Source organism: Cnephaeus nilssonii (genome assembly GCF_951640355.1).
Source record: "Cnephaeus nilssonii genome assembly, chromosome: 6".
NCBI classification, from domain to species: domain Eukaryota; kingdom Metazoa; phylum Chordata; class Mammalia; order Chiroptera; family Vespertilionidae; genus Cnephaeus; species Cnephaeus nilssonii.
Window position 1 is genome coordinate 30,195,044 of NC_137077.1, and position 19,096 is coordinate 30,214,139.

Below are 19,096 nucleotides of genomic sequence, written 5' to 3' on the forward strand. Positions count from 1 at the left end.
GGGGTGGTGCGGAATGAAGGAAGGCCCCAGCTGGCAGCCAACAGCCAGGGAAGGGAGGCCCTGGCTGGCAGCCAGAAGGCCCCAATTGGCCCTGATTGCTGGCCAGGCCTAGGGACCCTACCCATGCATGAATTTCATACCGGACCTCTAGTAAGATATAAAATCTTTGGCCCAAAATCAAAATATTTTTAAAGATAAGGTATACATACTTCTAATAAAATGAAGCACTTTAAAAAAATTCTTCCTGGAGTTTCTCTTGCCCACTCAGGTGTAAGGAGCTCATAGGATTGTTATGAAGATACGATGATACAATCCATATAAGTGCTAGGATAGAGACTAGACTGTGCTAAGTACTTTTAAAAATGTCAGTTCTTATTCATGCATTAGGGCAGGTTTTGGCTTGGTGATGATCAACAAGATCTCAGAGCTGGGTGTGGAGGTGGGAAGATATAGATTCACAGACTCATTTATAATTTAACTATCTCTCTTCATCTAAGACTAAGAAAAGAAAACAATATCACTTTACAGGTGTATTATTTTTGATATCTTACCAACCTTCAGAGTGCTAACCAACACTTGTACTGGCATCTCCTCAACTCTGTAATCTAATCAATACACTGGGGACTGAACCAGAGCCAGCCAAGATACAGGTCATAAACATAAGGACCCAGGAAATCAACAAGTCTGTTTTACTGTAATAGCGTGAATCCAAGAGAAAAGTGGTTCCTTTAGTCAAGTAGAGAATACCCATCGTAATTATTTTCTGCCCGTAGGGTAAAAATGCTAGTACCAAGTATAGCTGATAGGGTCTTTTAAGAGAAAATGAGGAATAGCAGCGGTCATTGTTATTTTTTCCTTGAAATTATGCATTGATATTCTTGTGCCAAAGAAAGGCAAGTTCTCATGAGCCTGGGATCTGTCTTGCTATAGGACCTCTTCACAGGTTTTTCTGAAGCTCCTAGAGCAGTTCCCAACAACGTCTAATCTATTGCTAGGCTTTCACGTCACTATGTTTTGAAAAATCAGTGACTCATGCGGTGCTTGGAAAGAGAAACGACATTTTCCAGAACTCTCTGTAGGGTGACTCCTTATTGCTACCTTTCAAAAATGCCAGCTGCAGAAGGGATTATAGAGGTTGGAAGTTTTAAAGTGATATTTAGACTCATTGGCCCCGATGGTTATTTGCCAGGGATTTTTTTGGGGGGAGAGGTGAGGGGGGGTGGAGGGCTGTTAAATGACTTGGATTTTCCTTTAGGTAAAAATTATCTGTGCCAGAAAAGCTTTCACAAGGTCATTTTTCTAAACAAGTTCATACTAGAATTAAATATTTGATATTTGTTGTTAATTTAAAATGTCAATTTACCTCATTTATGTTAGAATAAATGGGGTAATAAAATTATCTCCTCTCTGTAAACCTACAGAATTTTATTATGCATTTGAACCTATTTTTTTTAATTACAAGGTTCCTCTTTTCTTTTTTAAAAAATATATTTTATTGATTTTTTTACAGAGAGGAAGGGTGAGGGATAGAGAGTTAGATACATCGATGAGAGAAAATCATCTCCTATCGGTTCCACCATTTAATTGGTTAGTGGCTTTGAACAAAATACCTAATCATTTTGAGCCTCAATTTTTAAATCTGTAAAATGGAGACACAACTCTCAGAGTTGTATAGATTAAATGAGGTATGTAAAAATTTTAGCACAGGCCAATAACACTTAAAACATAATATTTTCTAAAACAATTATAGCTTTGTCACAACTTCTTTAACTTGTATTTAATTAATTCATTGTTTATTATTTTAAAAAAATTTTAGCATGAATTTGTTAGTATTTTTGGATCAATAGTAAATAATAAGTGAGATAATGAGCATGCTTTTTGTCTTAGTGATTTTGAGAAGAATCTTCCAGAAAATGTAATTTACATAGTTATTATTTCAAGGTAGTATTCTTTTCCTACTTTTCTATGCTTTATAATCAATGATGGATGATGAATTACATAAAATGCCTTTTTAGCATATATCAAAATGATCTTTTTTTCTTCTTCCTTAGCCAATTTAATATGGTGAATTAAGTCACTTGATTTTTTTTAAATGTTGAATTTATTGTTACATTTATGAGATGAACTCCATTTGGTCATGGTGAATTATTATTTTCATATAATACTGGATTGCTTTTGCTCAGATTGCAGATTTTTGCATAAATATTTATAAGTGAGATTAGTTTGTGTTATTTTTTCTGCATTATCTTTGCCTGTTTTTGGATAAATGTTATCAGTCTTTGTAAAAAGAACTGATGCCTATTCTTTCTCTATGGATTAGAATACTTTAAATAGACTATGGATTAGCTTACTCCTTGAAAATGCAATTAATTTTGAAATCATGAAAGTCTGACATTTTTTAGGAGTAGCTCTTTGTTCTTTGAATCTTCTCCATTCTAGTTTACCCCTCTGGGACCCCTATTTCAGACCTTCTAATACTACCCTCCTTATTTTATTTCTAATAAATTTTCATACTTTCTATCAGCTTGTTCTGCACTGTACTCTAGGTATATCCTAATCTTTTCCAATGAAAAGAATTCTCTCATCTAAACTTAATTGCTGTTTAATCTGTCCATTGAATTTTTAATTTTAATAACTTTTTACTTTCTAGAAGTTCTTTTGGTGATTTTAAATTAATTTGCTCTTTTCCCTATCTTTAAAAAAACCTGTGTATGCAATTCTATAACTACCACACAAATCACAGATCAAGATCAACCATGTCTATCACCCTAGAATATTTCCTCCTGGCCCTTTTCAGACTGTAATTGTTCCTTACCAGAGCTAACTTTATAATGACTTATTTCATCATCAGTTTGTTTGCTTGTCATTGAGCTTTGTATGCATGGAATCATACAGTGGGTACTCTTCAGTGTTTCCTTCTTTCACTCAACATAGCATCTGTGAGATCTGGCCAGGTTGTTTTATATTTCAGGCATAGTATTTCATTGTGCGAATGAGCCATCATTTATTTATCCATCCTCCCACTGATAGGCATTTTGATTGTGTTGTTTTTTCACTATTACAAATTAAGCTGCTATGAACATTTCTGTACAAGTTTTTATGGACTTAGGCACTCATTTCTCTTGGATATGTGCCCAGGAATGTAATTGCTCAGTTCTGGTAGAGGCAGACACACAGTGTTAGTAGAAACTGCCAGTTTTCCATACTGGTGGTGCCTTTTACACCCCCTTCAGCAGTGTGTGAGAGTTCCAACTTCACCAACACTTGGTATTGTCAGTTTTTGTAGTTTTGGTGGGTAGGTAGTATTTTATCTGCATTCCTGATTGAAGAATGATGTAGAGTACACTTTCACATCTTATTGACAAACACATACTTTAAAATCTCTTCTAGACTGTTTTATTATTTCTAGTTCTTGTGCTAATATTTTTATTTGTTGTGTCTCTTGATTCCAATTGTGATGGTTCATTCTCTCATGTGGTTTTAATTTTGAACGCGAGTTAATCTTACTTGCTTTCCTCCCCAGGAGATGTAGGTTGTACCCAAATAGACTGACTGATTTTGCATTTGCTCTTTCCAGAACCCCAGGGATATCAATATCCTGGAAAAAATTATATGTTATCTCAGCTTGAATATACTAGTATTATTTCACCATTGTAAAGTTGGAATCATATAAAAAATATTTCAAGAGAAAAAAAAGTATTTGTGACTTTAAGAAAATCTCATATCATGCTATTAATATGTGGTATATGTAGAGGATTGACAAAACTAATATTTTATATCAGAATATGATTTTTAAAAATATATATTTTTTATTTCAGAGAGGAAGGAAGAGGGAAAGAGAAATAGAAACATCAATGATAAGAGAGAATTATTGATCGGCTGCCTCCTACACCCCCCAACTGGGGATCGAACCCACAGCCCAGGCATGTGGCCTGAGCTGGAATTGAACCACGACCTCTTGGTTCATAGGTTGACACTCAATCACTGAGCCACACTGGATGGGCAGAATGTTTTTAAATAACATCCTTTCACCATCATTTAATTTGAAATTCACAAAAACTCAATGAGGCCGGTAGGATTATTGTTATCATGCCTTTCCCCCACTTTTTTTGTAAATGAGGAAATGAAAACTCAAACTAAATAATAAATCCAAGGCCTTGCATACAATATGTGATAGAACCAAGACTAGAACTTAAGTTTAATTCCTGTCCAGTTCCTTTTTCAGTATATTTTACATAAACTCACATGTATAGGTGTTACAGCTGTTGATTCGGCTCCAACTCCTGGTAACCCTATGAATGAGTGTGTCCACAATATCCTGCCTTCAACAGCCCTGCTCAGCTCCTGTAGACTCATGCCTACGGATGGCTTCTTTTACACAGTCAATCCATATCACATTTGGTCTTCCTCTTTTCCTGCTGCCTTCTATTTTCCCCAGCATTATTCTCTTTTTCCAAAAAACCTGCCTTCTCATGATATGCCTTAAGTAGGACAGCTTCCGCTTCAGTTTCGTCCTTTTTGCTTCCAGAGATGTTTCAGGCTTAATTTACCCTAAGACCCATTGTTTGTCTTTCTGGCAGTCCAGGGTATCTGTAGAGATCTCCTTCAACAATATGTTTCAAATGAATTAATTTTTTTCTGTCTTCTGAGACTCATACAATTATTCTTTATTACATACACATACCATATAAATCATTTATTAACCAGAGAAGTTAATTCACTCACTAACATCATTATTCTAGTGCAGCACATGGCTACAAGGGTAGTTCTTAAAGTCAGATTGCCTCAATTTACATCTCAGTTCCATTAAAACTTGGGCAAGGTAGACTCTGAATGTCAATGAAAAAAAATGGGGATAATAATGCTTACCTCATAGAATTTTGTCAAGATCAAATGGGATTATACTTCTGAGGCTCATATCATATCTGGTCAATATATATTAGCTATTATTATCCTTTCATCAAATTTTTAGTGAGATGGTTTCTGCAATATGCATTCTACTGATGTCTGAATTTATTTCACATTGTTCCTTTCTTCTGTAACCCAGTGATTTTATTTCTCTCATGTTGTTTGATATAAGATGGCACTAAACATTAAAGAGATGATCTGATATTTAGTTCATAAATTATTATGTCATCTCTAAGCTTTATTGGCACATGTAGATAAGCTTTATTAAAATATTATTATTATCAGCCAAGAATTTGCCATGAAATATTAGGCTTGCTAAATTTTTCCTACAATTCTGGCCAAAAGCCTTGATATCTATGTTTGCAATATAATTTTAGTGCATTAATATATACTAGAAGTTGTCAAGTGGGAACAAAGAAGAGAAACTCCTATTTTCAGGTGAAATCTTATCACCCCAAATCACTTACTTTTGTTACTTTCTCTTTCCTGTTTGCCAAGGTTTGAAAATTCAGTGTATGGGCAATTGGTTGGCATTTGTAAATGTCTGAGAGTGATAAGAGAAATTGGTACCTCTATAAAGTATGCTTGTCATTGCTGTATGCATCAGAGATCCTAAAATGGGTGGGATAGTGCAATTCTAGGTGGGTGTTACTGTTTGTTTTGAATGGGTATTTGTGAGAAAGTGTCTCACAGGCTGTGTGTTATGCAGTCATTCCCACAGGGAAATAAAACTTAGGCTTAAAAAGTCAAAATTTTGGAGATAATTACATATGGCAGGAGATTTTGTTGTGTTTTCTTGTTTAAAATTACATCCTTCTTTGGACTTTCCCTCTCTCTGGAGCAAAGGTAGGGTGTGGAAACTTGTGAAGAATGTCCAAGGGGTTTAGTCAACCAGCCCGATTTAGTGCTCATGTGATTGAAGAATGGCCGATCTCCTTCTAATTTTCCCCCCTAAAGAAAAACAACCAGTAGCCAGCCCAGTCTCTTCACTCTTTTTCTGGAACTACTAGTTGAGATTTGGGTTTGTATTTTTGCTTTAATGTCACTCTCCAGACTGTGTTAAGTTTTCCTCAGTATAAGACATTACTTCCAATTGGCACATACTATCTGGCCACAGCTTTTAAGGCCAGAGGTCGATCCCTGACCGAAAGTGAAGTAATGCAAAGTTGTCCCCCTCATGCCTAAGACAAAAAGATGAGCTGGACAGATTAGATTCCTTGCTTGATACTTTGAAATCGACAATCTGAGAAGTGGAGACAGTTAGCTGTGGGCCTAGGCATTAGAGGATTTCACCTGAGAGGTTCATAAAGGCTCCATGCAAGATGACAAAGAAGTGGACAGAGGGATTGAATGGCAGAGGACAGAAGGAAGGGAAGAAGCCTGAGACAGAGAGATGGAATTGAGGGAATGGACCCAGTCTTTTCCTGAGACCTGATAATTCTGCTTCTTCTAGATTACAGTCCAGATGTACCCTTTCAATATCACTCCCATCTCTCTACTCCCTTCCCCTGGTGTTTACAGTGGTGTCTCTGGAGTCAGACAGGCTTTAAATGAATGATTTGGGGGTAATTCATTTGAATCCTGACCTCAATGTTCTTATCTGTAAAATAAGTTCAGTTAAGATCATTATTTCAGATTTTATATTATTCTTAATGTGCTTAAAGCTTTTTACTACCCCACCAACCTCCTTGATCACACTTGATTACTCAAAGGGAACACATAACAAATATTCAATAAATTATCAATTAAGATGAAGTAATCAAAGTTGATTTTCATGCAGCATCCCTGAGTAGGGAAACAGCCACCTTTCATAGGTGCCCAGTTCACTACCTTTCTGGACAACTATTATCATCCCTTTATTGAACTAAAAACAGCCTACTCACTGTAGCACAGCAATGAGTTGCTGTTGTTATCCTAAAAACTAATAGGTTGGACCTCATATTACTGGAAATACATTTTATGATCTACTTAGAACTGAAATTTCTTCCTAAGGTGACATTAAGTCTAGAAGACACACAGATTATTGTGATTGTAAGAATCTTTCTCTCTATGCCATCCATTCTAAGGGCCTGTGTTTGTCATTTCTATGCATTGCATTAATATATTATATGAAGATTCATAACACAATACTCTTCTTTAAGGCAGCAAGTGAAGATAAAATGTGAATGTGTACATGCATGTATGTGTTGGGGTGTCACACACATGTACTGAGGGATTGGAGGATAGATTGTAACCTGTGAAAGAAGGTTAGCAGTACCCTTTGATGGATTCAAACAGTTGAGGATTCTGTTTTTGCCTACATTCAAAGAGTTGATGAACATTTGGATATCTGAAAGAAAGAGATTAAGAATTTTTTAAAATTGATTTTTGCTTAGCTAGTATTGGAATAAATCCCCAACTATGCTGAGCCAAAGAGCAAAATATCTAGATATGGAAGAGCTGGTCTGAATCCATCTGGCTCCAATATATTAAAGGTCAATAGTCTCTCACTTAATAAGAACTGATCTTCTGTATAAATAGTACATACTGTAGTCCTTTCAAAGAGAAAAAAGGGAACAAATCAGCATTAAGCAGTGTTGTACTGTTGCTGTATATAACCAAAGACTCTTTTGATGCAGTGGGAAGATTAAGTGATAAAAATATTGGTCTTAAAACAAAGCTCTTTGACATTAATATGTAGTGTATCATTAGAGATGGTCTACGATGGTTGGTAGCATTCAAGTCACAGAGGACATTCGTCTTACAGCCAATTAATGTAGCCAATGATGGATCCCTTGATCACTGTCAATTTGGAAAGAAGTGTCCATAGTGTTAATAGCTAAGGGAAATTTGCTACTGTCCACATAAAAGGAAATAATTTTAACCCTATGTAATAGATGTATAGATGAATATATTGATGATGACAATGCTTGCAGAAAAAAAAATGAGAGGGTGGAAAGGGTAAATAATCATCACAGATAATTTATCTTCTTTTCATATCATGAAACATCAATATGGAACCTACCAACCTGGTCACATTTGCGTACTATGATCATTTGGAAATGTGAATTCAAATTCAGTAGAATAATGTGCAACTGATACAATAGCTAATTCAAATGTGGAAAAAAGAATACTTTGCATCTTTGTGAAAACATTTCCCCTAGATCACATTTCTGATTAAACCAGAAAACAAAATAGCATTCAGAGTCCCCGTTTATATCTTCTCAACTGAGATCCAGTTCATTTAACCATGTGTCCTTTACACTGGAACTAACACAGTTTATTTAATGACATTGAGAGGCTTGTTTTAGCAATTCAGGATAAGGTGATGTCAGGAGTGATAGGAAGCCTGTGAAGGTCACCTTCAGTATTTTATGGTTCTGTCTTATGAATAATAAAGAGAAACCAGGGTGGTAACTTAGGCAGATCAGTGATTCCTAAACTTGGCTAACTATGAAACTCATCTGGAGGCACTTGCTAGAAATAAAGAACCTGCCCTTTCATGCAGTTTGAGACAGGTGAATCTAACTAACACTTGAGAAAAGCTGCTGTAAATGATGTGTAGTTACTAAAGAAAAAACTAAATCTAAGTGACAGGGTGCATCCTCGTGGCTATTGTGTCTTATGCTACGAGTCTAAGACTAGAAGATGGCATTTAACTTTGGATAATGGGTCAATAAATGAATTAGCATAGCACGATAGATCATAGCACTCCAAAGAATGTAGTACAATGTAAGTGATAAAAGATCGATTGGAAGACAACCATAGAATTGATCAATAAACCTTGGGGGGAAGTCTAAACATCCAGCTATTTAATTAGAGCTATAATAAAACTTATTGACATAGCTGTTCCACTTAATGGAAATTTCCATAAAACCTATATATAAAACGAATGATGTGCATGACTGGCAAATGTGAAATAAAATTGTCAAAGCAGGGTAAGTATTGTCTCAGCAACTGCTGTTGACTTATAGCTATTGATCAGTCCTGATTGATACCCAAATTGTATCATAAGTGAGAGAAAAATCATCCTCTTTAATCAAGCAAACAAAAGAGTAATTTATTATATAATATCAAGCCAATATATTTTTCACAGTAGGATAAACACAATATAGAAAGTGAAGAGAATAACCCATAGTTCTAGATACATGAATAATTGTGAAAATAATCAATGGATAATTATCTATGTCTATTAGAGTCTTCTGGGGCTAGGTACTTGTGTTACATGCCAAGGAAACAAAGACAAATGAGACATGGTCCCAGATCTCAAGTATGAATTACTTAGAAGGGTCTTCTGGTATCTAATCTAGACCTAAACTGACTCTTAAATGGGTCATGAGTGGTAGCATAAAAATAGAGGACATACAGTACTTTAAGAGAATCCTTCTCTCTCAATGATATCAGTAGCCTTGTTATTTTCATACAAAGTTTTGTGCATTTATTGCTTTTAATAAATATTAAAGAATTACAATTTATAAAATTTGTTTAATTAAATGTAAAATCTGTGAATGTAAAATTTGATTTGGTTAAGGCTGGCCTTTTAGATATAAACCCACTTAGTAAAAAGTTATTTCAAGATGAGTTATTTCTATATTCAATTGATCATACATACATATAACATAGTAAATGATTAAATAATTTAAAAAATCATCCCTGACTTTACTAATTCAATTTAGTCTTGTAAATAAATACTTCCCCAACTTAGGTGATTAACACTTATAAGGGAACCAGCTACTACTATGACAAAAGAATGGAAAATGTATTTCTCAGTTTTGTGTAATTAGATATGCTTCTGCTGACATTACTTGTATACAGTATAATTTACAAATAGTATGAGGGATTATTTCTATGGCTAAATCTCCATTTCTCTGTGAAAATGAATTATAACAAGCATAATGTAAATTCAGCCTTGTAAAACATTTCACACCAGAAATACTTTGAAGAGATTGGTGGAAATCTTAGAAAGTATTTTCACGATCAAATTAATAGTTACTGATTCTGTTCTGCTTACCTTTCTGGAAACAGTGAGAGGATTTTTCTCCAAATGAAGTTTTATATATATCAAAAATGGCGACAATTTAAGCTAAATATCAAAGAACACTTTTGTCCATCCTGTGGAACGTATTTTAGGTAAACATCAGCCTCTATGTTCAGGTAAATGGCCACTTATTCTGGATAGACAAGTATTACAGATTTTCCAAGAGTGGATACACAGCACAATATACTGAACACAAGGACTAAGGAAAGAGAGCATAAGCTCTCTTTTTCAATCAGTCATAATTCTTCAAAATTATATAATGCATGAGCTCTTCATATGACAATCAATGATATATTAGATGGGCACAGAATTGTAGTAGAAAGCTTTGGCTGCTAGCATGACAGTGAAGGTGACTTTTAGTATTTTAGAATTTATTAATTTACATTTAAGAAAACATAAGATCAATATCCCATCAGTTTTTAATGCATTTTTAACATGCACATTAAAATGAGAAAACATTTTTGATACACTTTCTACATGCACATTAAAATAGAGTAGGAGCAAATAGATACATGTGTGACATCATTGGACATACTAGTAAAGGTCTACATGAAGTACATATATATCTCCTGTTTGAGTAAGGCCTATCTATTTTCCTGAATCTCGAATAGTGTGAAAGTTTAGGGCTCAGGATCATAGCCACATCTAATGATGAATTGAACCATAGAAAGTTTTAGCTGGCTTGCCACTGAAGGATTGGACCTAATTACCCTGAACTTCAGTCTGGAAAAGGCACATGATGCCTGATATCTTACTAATGCTCTCCTTACTAGACAGAGAAACATGGAAACTTGAGTATAATTTCTCAAATATTCAAACTACTTTCATGAGCTTCCTAGTGGAGACTTCGGCTTTACGGGGCTTCTACAAATGTGATAACTTCTTGGTGACAGGAATCAATTTAGATGAAAAACAAAAGAGACGGCTTAAGGAAACACCAGTATTTCTAATGTTAATGAATACAGAAAATATTCTCACACAGTAGATAATGAATTTGAACGTTTCATTTTCTAGCTGTTTAGAAAACTTGTCCTTTTATTCTCTTCCAGTAACATCTGGAGACACCAACAAAAAGGAAAATATATTCTTACAAAAAGAGTAAAATAATACTGAATACTCATTGTAACTTCTATGCCTGAGAGATATTTTAACACTTACAACAGCTTCCATGTTTTTATACAACTTTAAAGGTAAAGTGGCTTAATCATTAGAAAACATCAGTAATGAACATATTAGGCAGTAAAAACAAAAACTAGGAAAAAGTCACCAGAGGAAATACAATATTCATTGGTAAAGTGACACTGTTACTAGTTACAAAGTTCTATAACATAACAAAGTAAGTTTTATAAAAATGTGTAAAAGTTTATGATAACACTTTGCAAAGGCCAAGCTGATGATCCATCGAGTAGGTTATGACCGTGTTATTTTAAATAAGCGTTAGCATTTTAAGACATCCCTTCACATGTCTGCACGAACAAAAGAAGCAAATACTCCATCTTCCCGAGCCAAGAGGCTTTCTGGAGTGTCATATTCTAAAATGTTTCCTCGCTTCATCACAATAACTAGGTCTGCCGTCAGAATAGTGTGAACCCGATGCTGTGAGTGAAAAGAATACAGGTATTTGTTACAGATTTTTGGGCACAAGTGGAAGCAATGTATATGAATATTTCACCAATTATTCAGGGACATTTATTTACTTTGAGGTGAATTTTTAAAATACTGGCTAGTATGGCTGTGTTTTGGATGGGCTATATTAAATTGATTTCAGCTAATATAGTAGTTTCACCCATTTTCATGGAAGGGTAAGTAGGCTAATAAATGTTTTGTCAAGTAATTAAATAAGAACCACCATTGTGAACCAATTAAGTTATAGCTTAGTCTAGACCAGTGGTCAGCAAACGGCGGCTCGCGAGCCACATGCGGCTCTTTGGCCCCTTGAGTGTGGCTCTTCCACAAAATACCACGGCCTGGGCGAGTCTATTTTGAAGAAGTGGCGTTAGAAGAAGTTTAAGTTTAAAAAATTTGACTCTCAAAAGAAATTTCAATTGTTGTACTGTTGATATTTGGCTCTGTTGACTAATGAGTTTGCCGACCACTGTTCTAGACCAAAATCATATCTTGTGTGGAATCAACTAATTCTGTGGGCTAACACACAATTGGAAGAACCCTGGAAGGTGGTCAGTTCTGGGAAGACAATATGGAGACGTCCATTCTGGCAAGCAGTATGAGAATGGATTATTCAGGATTTCAGACATGCCGTCTCTTAGTCTTTTGAGATCACTGCCATCACTTGTTCTATCTTCCCACATGGCACCCTTTGGAGGGAAGCTTAGGTGTTAGTAATTAATAATAATAAAAGCTACCACTTATTGAGCATATATTACACATTCAGGGCTCCACACACATACTTGTTAATCATCAGAACATTCCTCAAGTGTGGGTGTTATCTCTCTTTACTTTTTAGGGCAGACCATTGGGGTTCATAGAAATAAAGCAAAATCAGGCGCTCACATAGATGTTAGCAGCAGAACCAGCATCAAAACCGGGTTTAATTTCAAAGTGTGAGATATTTCCAACCTGCCACCAAACTGCTTCCTAGGGAGTATCAGGTGGACTCTTCACCTGCCATTGTTAGCATTACGGCTAAGAGCAGAGGGTCTGAAGTTAGAGTTTTTTTGCTCATATTTTGGTTTCATATTTTGGTTTCACCACCTGTTAGTTGCACATCTTGAGTAACAAACTTGATTTTTGTATGTCTCAAGTTTCCTATCTGTAAAATGAATAATAGTACCTGACTCGGAGAATGGTGGTGAGGATCAAATGAGATAATCCATGTAAAAAAAAATTCAGCACTTTGTCCGACACATACAAGCAAAAAATAAATATTAGCAACTGCTATTTTTTATTTTTAGGATTTACAAGGGAAAAATCTCTGCAGTAAGCCTTTCCACTATGCTTGCTTAGTAAGTGCTATACAATAGAAATATAATGTGGCCTGCAAATATGAGACACACATAATTTTAAATTTCTTGGAGCCACATTTTAAAGGCACAAATAAGTAGGTAAAATATACTTTAATTATATACTTTAACCCAATATAGTCAAAATATTATTTTAACATGTAAGCAATATAAAAATTATTAATGAGGTATTTTACATTCTTCTGTTAGTACTGTTTTTGAAATTCAGTGAATATTTCACACTTATAACATCTCTCAATTTGAAATACCCATATTTCAGGTGCTCATCTAGCCACATGTGGCTAGATGCTACTACGTTGGATCTGGAACATGCAGGTCAAAACATCAGCATGCTGATGGGAGTGCTAAACCTAAAAATATCACCTGGTTAGCTGCTACATGGGTTTCCAAAGTGCCTTCTCCTAACAATCCAAAGTCCAACCTAAAGCCATCTCCAGGGGCAAAGGCCTATCTTTTGCCCTGGAACACTTAGATGGGGGAGTCTCAATGTTCATACGTTCAGAAAAGCTAGGGGACTCACAGCTAGAGGGGTAAAGAAACACGTATATGGAGTGTGATAAAGATGACGGCTTTAGAACATGCATCACTATTTTCAACACCATAGACAAACCTATCATTCACTGAATATCGGTAGCTAATGGTATAACTTAGGGCAGTGGTTGGCAAACCGCGGCTCGCGAGCCACATGCGGCTCTTTGGCCCCTTGAGTGTGGCTCTTCCACAAAATACCACGTGCAGGCGCGCATGTACAGTGTGATTGAAACTTCGTGGCCCATGCGCAGAAGTCAGTTTTCGGCCTGGGTGGGTCTATTTTGAAGAAGTGGCGTTAGAACACTCAAGGGGCCAAAGAGCCGCATGTGGCTCGCGAGCCGTGGTTTGCCAACCACTGACTTAGGGAATATCACTAATTGGAAGATAATGTCTATTTATCTTTGTGAAAGGACCAGAGACATTTTCATACCCACACATTTAGAAAAAAATACACTTAAACTGAATGTACTGTTTAATATATGCTGTGCATTTTCCCTCCAAAAAATTTTAGTTCTTCAATAACCATAGTACAGATGTTAAGAAAAGAATTTAGCTGTTTCTTCTTTTCCTTTTTTAGAATTTGACTTCTACATCCATAAATGGAATATTATAAACATTGCCTTGATATTCTAAAGTAATGTTTATTTTTTAATGAAAACATTAAAAAAGCTTGGCCAATGGCAATAAATATATCTGGTTTTTATTCTATTAATCCAAATAATTGTTTGCTTGACAAAGTGTGGTGTCCATTGCAATAGCATTGAAATTTTCAAAATGCTCCACAGAAATTAATCTAATTAAGAGTGAAGAATGAATCACTTTCATAAATAATGCCATGCACTATTTTGGTGCATGAGGGCTTCTTTATAAAAGCCAGATAAAATTATCTTAAGCTATTCATAATTTTCATTGGCAGATAACAAAATTAACAGAACAATTTTTAGCAGGGGAGGAAAAATAGTTGTAGTAGAGCTGAGAATCATTCTACGAGGGGTCCCCCACAGGTGGGTCGTGCTCTGTCTCCTATGAGTCTGTTAAGAGGAGTTGGCTCCACAGTAATTTGTTCTCCCCTTGGTTTTCTGAGTGTCCAGTGGGGAGGACTCTAGGTATCCTGGTAGCCACCTCCACACTTGTGGTCTTGAAATGAAGAATGAGTGAAAGATATATAAGCACATAAAAAAGAATTCAGTGAATGTAGCAGATCAGAAATGAAGTAAGAACATTATATATATATATATATATATATATATATATATATATATATATATGGAAAATACAAATGATGCTCAAGTAATCTTCCAGGTGTAGATTAAAAGGAACCATCTGACAATACCATGCTTCATGCCGAATAGAGGAAACTCGCCTTTTGGGTAGGCCAGAATCTGTTTTTCCCTCTTTCTCTGCCCATTTAGAGAGAACAGGAAGTTCTTTCTCCTTATCGCTCCAGTGAGAAAATTATTGAAAATACTATGGAATCTTTTTTCAAGTTAGCCAATTCTCTCACCATTGAATTGTTCACACTTTAGTGTGAATGAGTTAACCAGGCAACTTCAGAGCAGGAGGAACCTTGAATTTACTAGGGAAGTGAGAGAAAGTGGGTTTTTCTTTACGGAGGCCTTGTTTAAAAAGATGGGCCCTGACCGGGAGTCCTTTCCTGCCACCTTGAAAATGCCATGCTTCCAGGGTGCTCCTTCTCCCATGCATCATCCACAAAGAGGGCAGCCTAAGCAGGCACTCCAGGCATAGATCAGCAGTTAAACTTACGTAATTATTGAAATTAATGCATCTTCAGGAACATGCAGGGTATTTTTTTAGGACACTTACAGAACGTCCCTCAAGGAATAGGGAAACGAGTCCTTAAGACAGAGGTAAGTCTGGTTCTCGGGGTTTTTGTAGACACTCTGTCTAGCATGTTCACATTTCAATACATATACATGTACCTCATTCAAACTGAACATAACTGAAGGACCCGGTTGGGCTGATTTGTGTGCCAGTGCCCTGCAGTGAGTTCTCTCACCACAGCGCACTGTGTTAGCCTGGCCTGACGGAGGGGATGCTGCTAGGATAGCTACCAGAGAATGGGATACTCGGCAGCAGCTCATGATGGTCTACTTGTTGGTCATCACCAAAGTGGAAAAGAGGCCATTCTTGTTGGCAAGCAATTCTGGAACCGTACCACACTCCACTAAAATACCCTCAGAAAAGACTAAGACAAGGCCTGCATCCAAAATAGAAGATACACGATGCTGGAGAGAAAAGAAAAGTGGAAAGAAGAATCAGTGAGAGAGAAAATGTCCAGGCGATTGATTCACTTACAAAATAGTTTGTGTTAAACATGAAGCCTAAACATAAGCAAGAATCCATCCATCTGCAAAGAAGAGAGAAAACCATGGTCTATTGTGAGGAAGTTATAACATGGATATAAAGAGTTAAGCAATTCTTCAATTTGGTTGGTGCTCAGAGAAAAGATTGCCTCAGCTGTGAGGTACCTCATTGCCTTCTTTAAAAAAACAAAACAAAAACACAACAGTTAAGAATAGAGACATAGAAATTAGGGGTAAATAGTAGCAGAACTGGCAGTCAAATTTAAGAATTTTGCTTCTGAAACTGCTCATCAGACCATCAAATAGTGGAAAAGAGAATTATTCCGTATGAGTTACCACTGTATCTGGTGAAAAAGCACAGGCCATGACCTGCTGGAACCTAGATTTGGGATGCCCGATCATTGTAACTTAGGGGTGCTGGGGAGATGAGACAAGCTAGAAATAACAATGTAAAGGCTTTCAGGGCATAGCAGGTTGTTTGCTTGTTGCCTTTTTTTTTTTTTTTTTGGTAAAGATACTGAAACATTAGCAGAGAAATACATAATTCAATATAAGCATATTTTAATTGCTGAAAAATAAAGATTATTGAATCTTGGAATGAAAACCAAAGAGGAATAAATCAACTCCATCTCCCATACTTACAGCTATTGTAACAACGGTGCGGTCTGCAAAAGCTGTCATTACCACTTTCTGCAAAATGTTTTCCTGCCAAAAAAGAAACAAATTAATTCTGAATTTTTTCTGGACTACTTCCTCTCACTATGATATTTGGTCCCCAAGAACAATGCTTCCACAAGCCCAAACCCTCTGGGAACTCCCCCTCCGAAGTCTGCTGCAGAAGATAGAAGAGGGGGCAGTCCCCGGGGGCAAGTTCATGCCTGGCTCTGCAGGTATCTTCAAGATGCAAATAAAACTCATCTGATCAATGAGAATGACTGATAGGTTTATGACCAAGGAACTGAACGAGGAAAATGAAAGCAATTGAGCATGGGAATGCTCACTTGAGTTACACCACAAGTACTATGTATTCAATCCCTGGCCTACGTGGTTGGATATCGTCCTGTGCACAGAAGGGTTGCTAGTTTGATTTCTGGTTAGAGAGCATGCTTGGATTAAGGGCCCAGTCCTTGGAAGGGGGCATTCAGGAGGCAGTCGATCAATGTTTTTCTCTCACATTGATGTTTCTTTCTCTCTTTCTCTCCTTTTCTCTCTCTAAAAATCTATTTAATTAAAATAGTTTGTATTCAAAATTAATAAAACCCAGAAAAGGGAAAAATAAAATACATGCTCCAAATTTGAAATTTGTTCCATAAAGGAATATTCCAGGCAGGGAACATTTTTATTCCCACCCCAAACTGCTTTTATCTTTATATATTAAACAATGTTTTGGTTAAAAATTCTACCTTTCTCCTAGAGGTAAGCTTGATTACCTAACTTAGTCTTAATGTGAAGAAGTTCTTTCTTCCAATCTTTATTGCCAATTCATTCTCATTCACACTCTTTCTGTTTCTCTCATCTCTATTGAGGCAATATTATCCTATTAATAATCACAATATTGTAAAACCTTAGTAATTAATACTAATTTTGATGTAATTATGCTTATTTAGTGAAATGGCTTGGTTAGAAACTATTTTATTGCTTTAAATTATGTTAACCTTGAGAAAATATACTGTAACTTTGTGTAGCTACTTTAATTGATTAATCTTACTTAATAGAAAGAAATGATGTCAAATTAGCATCTCCATATATAATTGCCACCTAATCCTGAAACTGTTTCACTTTTCAGGATAGTTTTACCCAATTTAAGCAAGAAAATAACATGAGGTTGTGGATGTTTTTTATTTTTGTTCTTTCTGATGCCAAACTTTTAATATTAAGTTAATTTTTATCAAAACATTGATTGTTAGATCATTCAGTTTGTGATTTAATGTGAATTTTCTCCACTTAATCACAGCCTTCTAGAAAGATCTTTTTTGTATATAATTGACATTTTAAAATAACTTCTTTCTAAAGTGACATTGTTAGTATAAACACATTGAGAAGATCATTATTAATTGTAGCCATTATTAATTCTAGTGAATCTTTCTTCAAATTACTTTAGAAATTAATGATTGGCTTTGGTCATTAATAGATTCTATTAAATAGAGATTTGTATATTTCATTTTTGAACTTCCATCATAATACTTGAATACAGTATAGTATGCTCATCTACTGAGACCTAGGATTTTACTATTTTGAGAATTTAACAAAAAGTAATGGCAAATTTATTTTGTTTTTATTGGGAATAGGAACACCTTTAACCCTTTGCACTCGCTTGCTTTTTTCTCGATTCCTTTATTCTACTCGGGATTTAATTTTTTAAATACCCCAGATTTTACAAAGCGTGGCAGTAGAATAAAAAACTAGAGTTTCTTTTCATACAAACTTATTTATTTGGATTTTTTTATATTTCAAATTATTGATACATTCAAAGAGTAATTTTAATCTTGACATCCGAGTGCAAAAGGTTAAAATTAGCATCTGTGTCCTTTATTATAATTCACCATGTGCTTTTATCAGTTGGTCAAGCAAATGAATGAAATGACACTCAAAATAATAGGACTGAGGATTCAGAACCCAATCAGGAGGGAAAAAAAATCTGTAATTTTCATGTGCCTTTCTTCAAGTCATCAATTTAAAAAGCTTAGATAGTGCACTCACTGTGGCCATGTCGATGGAAGCTGTCGCTTCATCCATGATGAGAATGCTGCTCTTGCGGACAAAGGCCCTAGCAAGGCAAAACAGCTGCCTTTGTCCAACACTAAAATTCTCCCCACCTTCAGTGACAACTGCATCTAAATCAGAGGAATAAGCAAGGATTTCATTGAAGAAATGCTACTATCATATTCCTTGGGTAAGGTAGTGAAACAGGTTATGTCCTATAATAGCAAGCTGGATTTTACTTTGTACCGGTGCAAGGATTTCATTTGTGAAAAGTGAAGAGAAAATTTACATTGGAAAAACAAATATAACCCTGGGCTACCTTATGTTTTTCAATAGATGATGTTACCTTCATATTGTAGGATATAAAATACTGTTAAACATTTTAAAGAGTGGAAAACCTTGGACATTATTTAATTATTATGTAATTAATAATCTAAGGAGATCATCCTATATAATAAAAGCCCAGCGACCAAACAGCGGAATGACCAGTCGACCAGTCACTACGATGCGCACTGACCACCAGGGGGCAGACGCTCAATGCAGGAGCTGCCCCCTGGTGGTCAGTGTGCTCCCACAGTGGGAGCGCCACTCGGCTGACCGGGATGAATGGCTGCTCCCCCTGCAAACCCTGG

General features: G+C 35.8%; 1 protein-coding gene across 5 annotated transcripts in view; it reads right to left on the bottom strand.

Moving 5' to 3' along the window:
* Window positions 1-8,988: 8,988 nt before the first annotated feature.
* ABCC9 (ATP binding cassette subfamily C member 9) overlaps window positions 8,989-19,096 on the bottom strand; it is a 147,086-nt gene continuing 136,978 nt past the window's right edge. For all 5 annotated transcript variants that reach the window (XM_079775594.1, XM_079775596.1, XM_079775597.1 and 2 more), the window contains 3 exons: window positions 18,462-18,595; window positions 16,404-16,466; window positions 8,989-11,521 (listed from right to left, as the gene is read on the bottom strand). In XM_079775594.1, coding sequence (XP_079631720.1) covers window positions 11,384-11,521; window positions 16,404-16,466; window positions 18,462-18,595 — 335 coding nt within the window. In that variant the 3' untranslated portion in view covers window positions 8,989-11,383. The remainder of the gene's footprint in view (window positions 11,522-16,403; window positions 16,467-18,461; window positions 18,596-19,096) is intronic.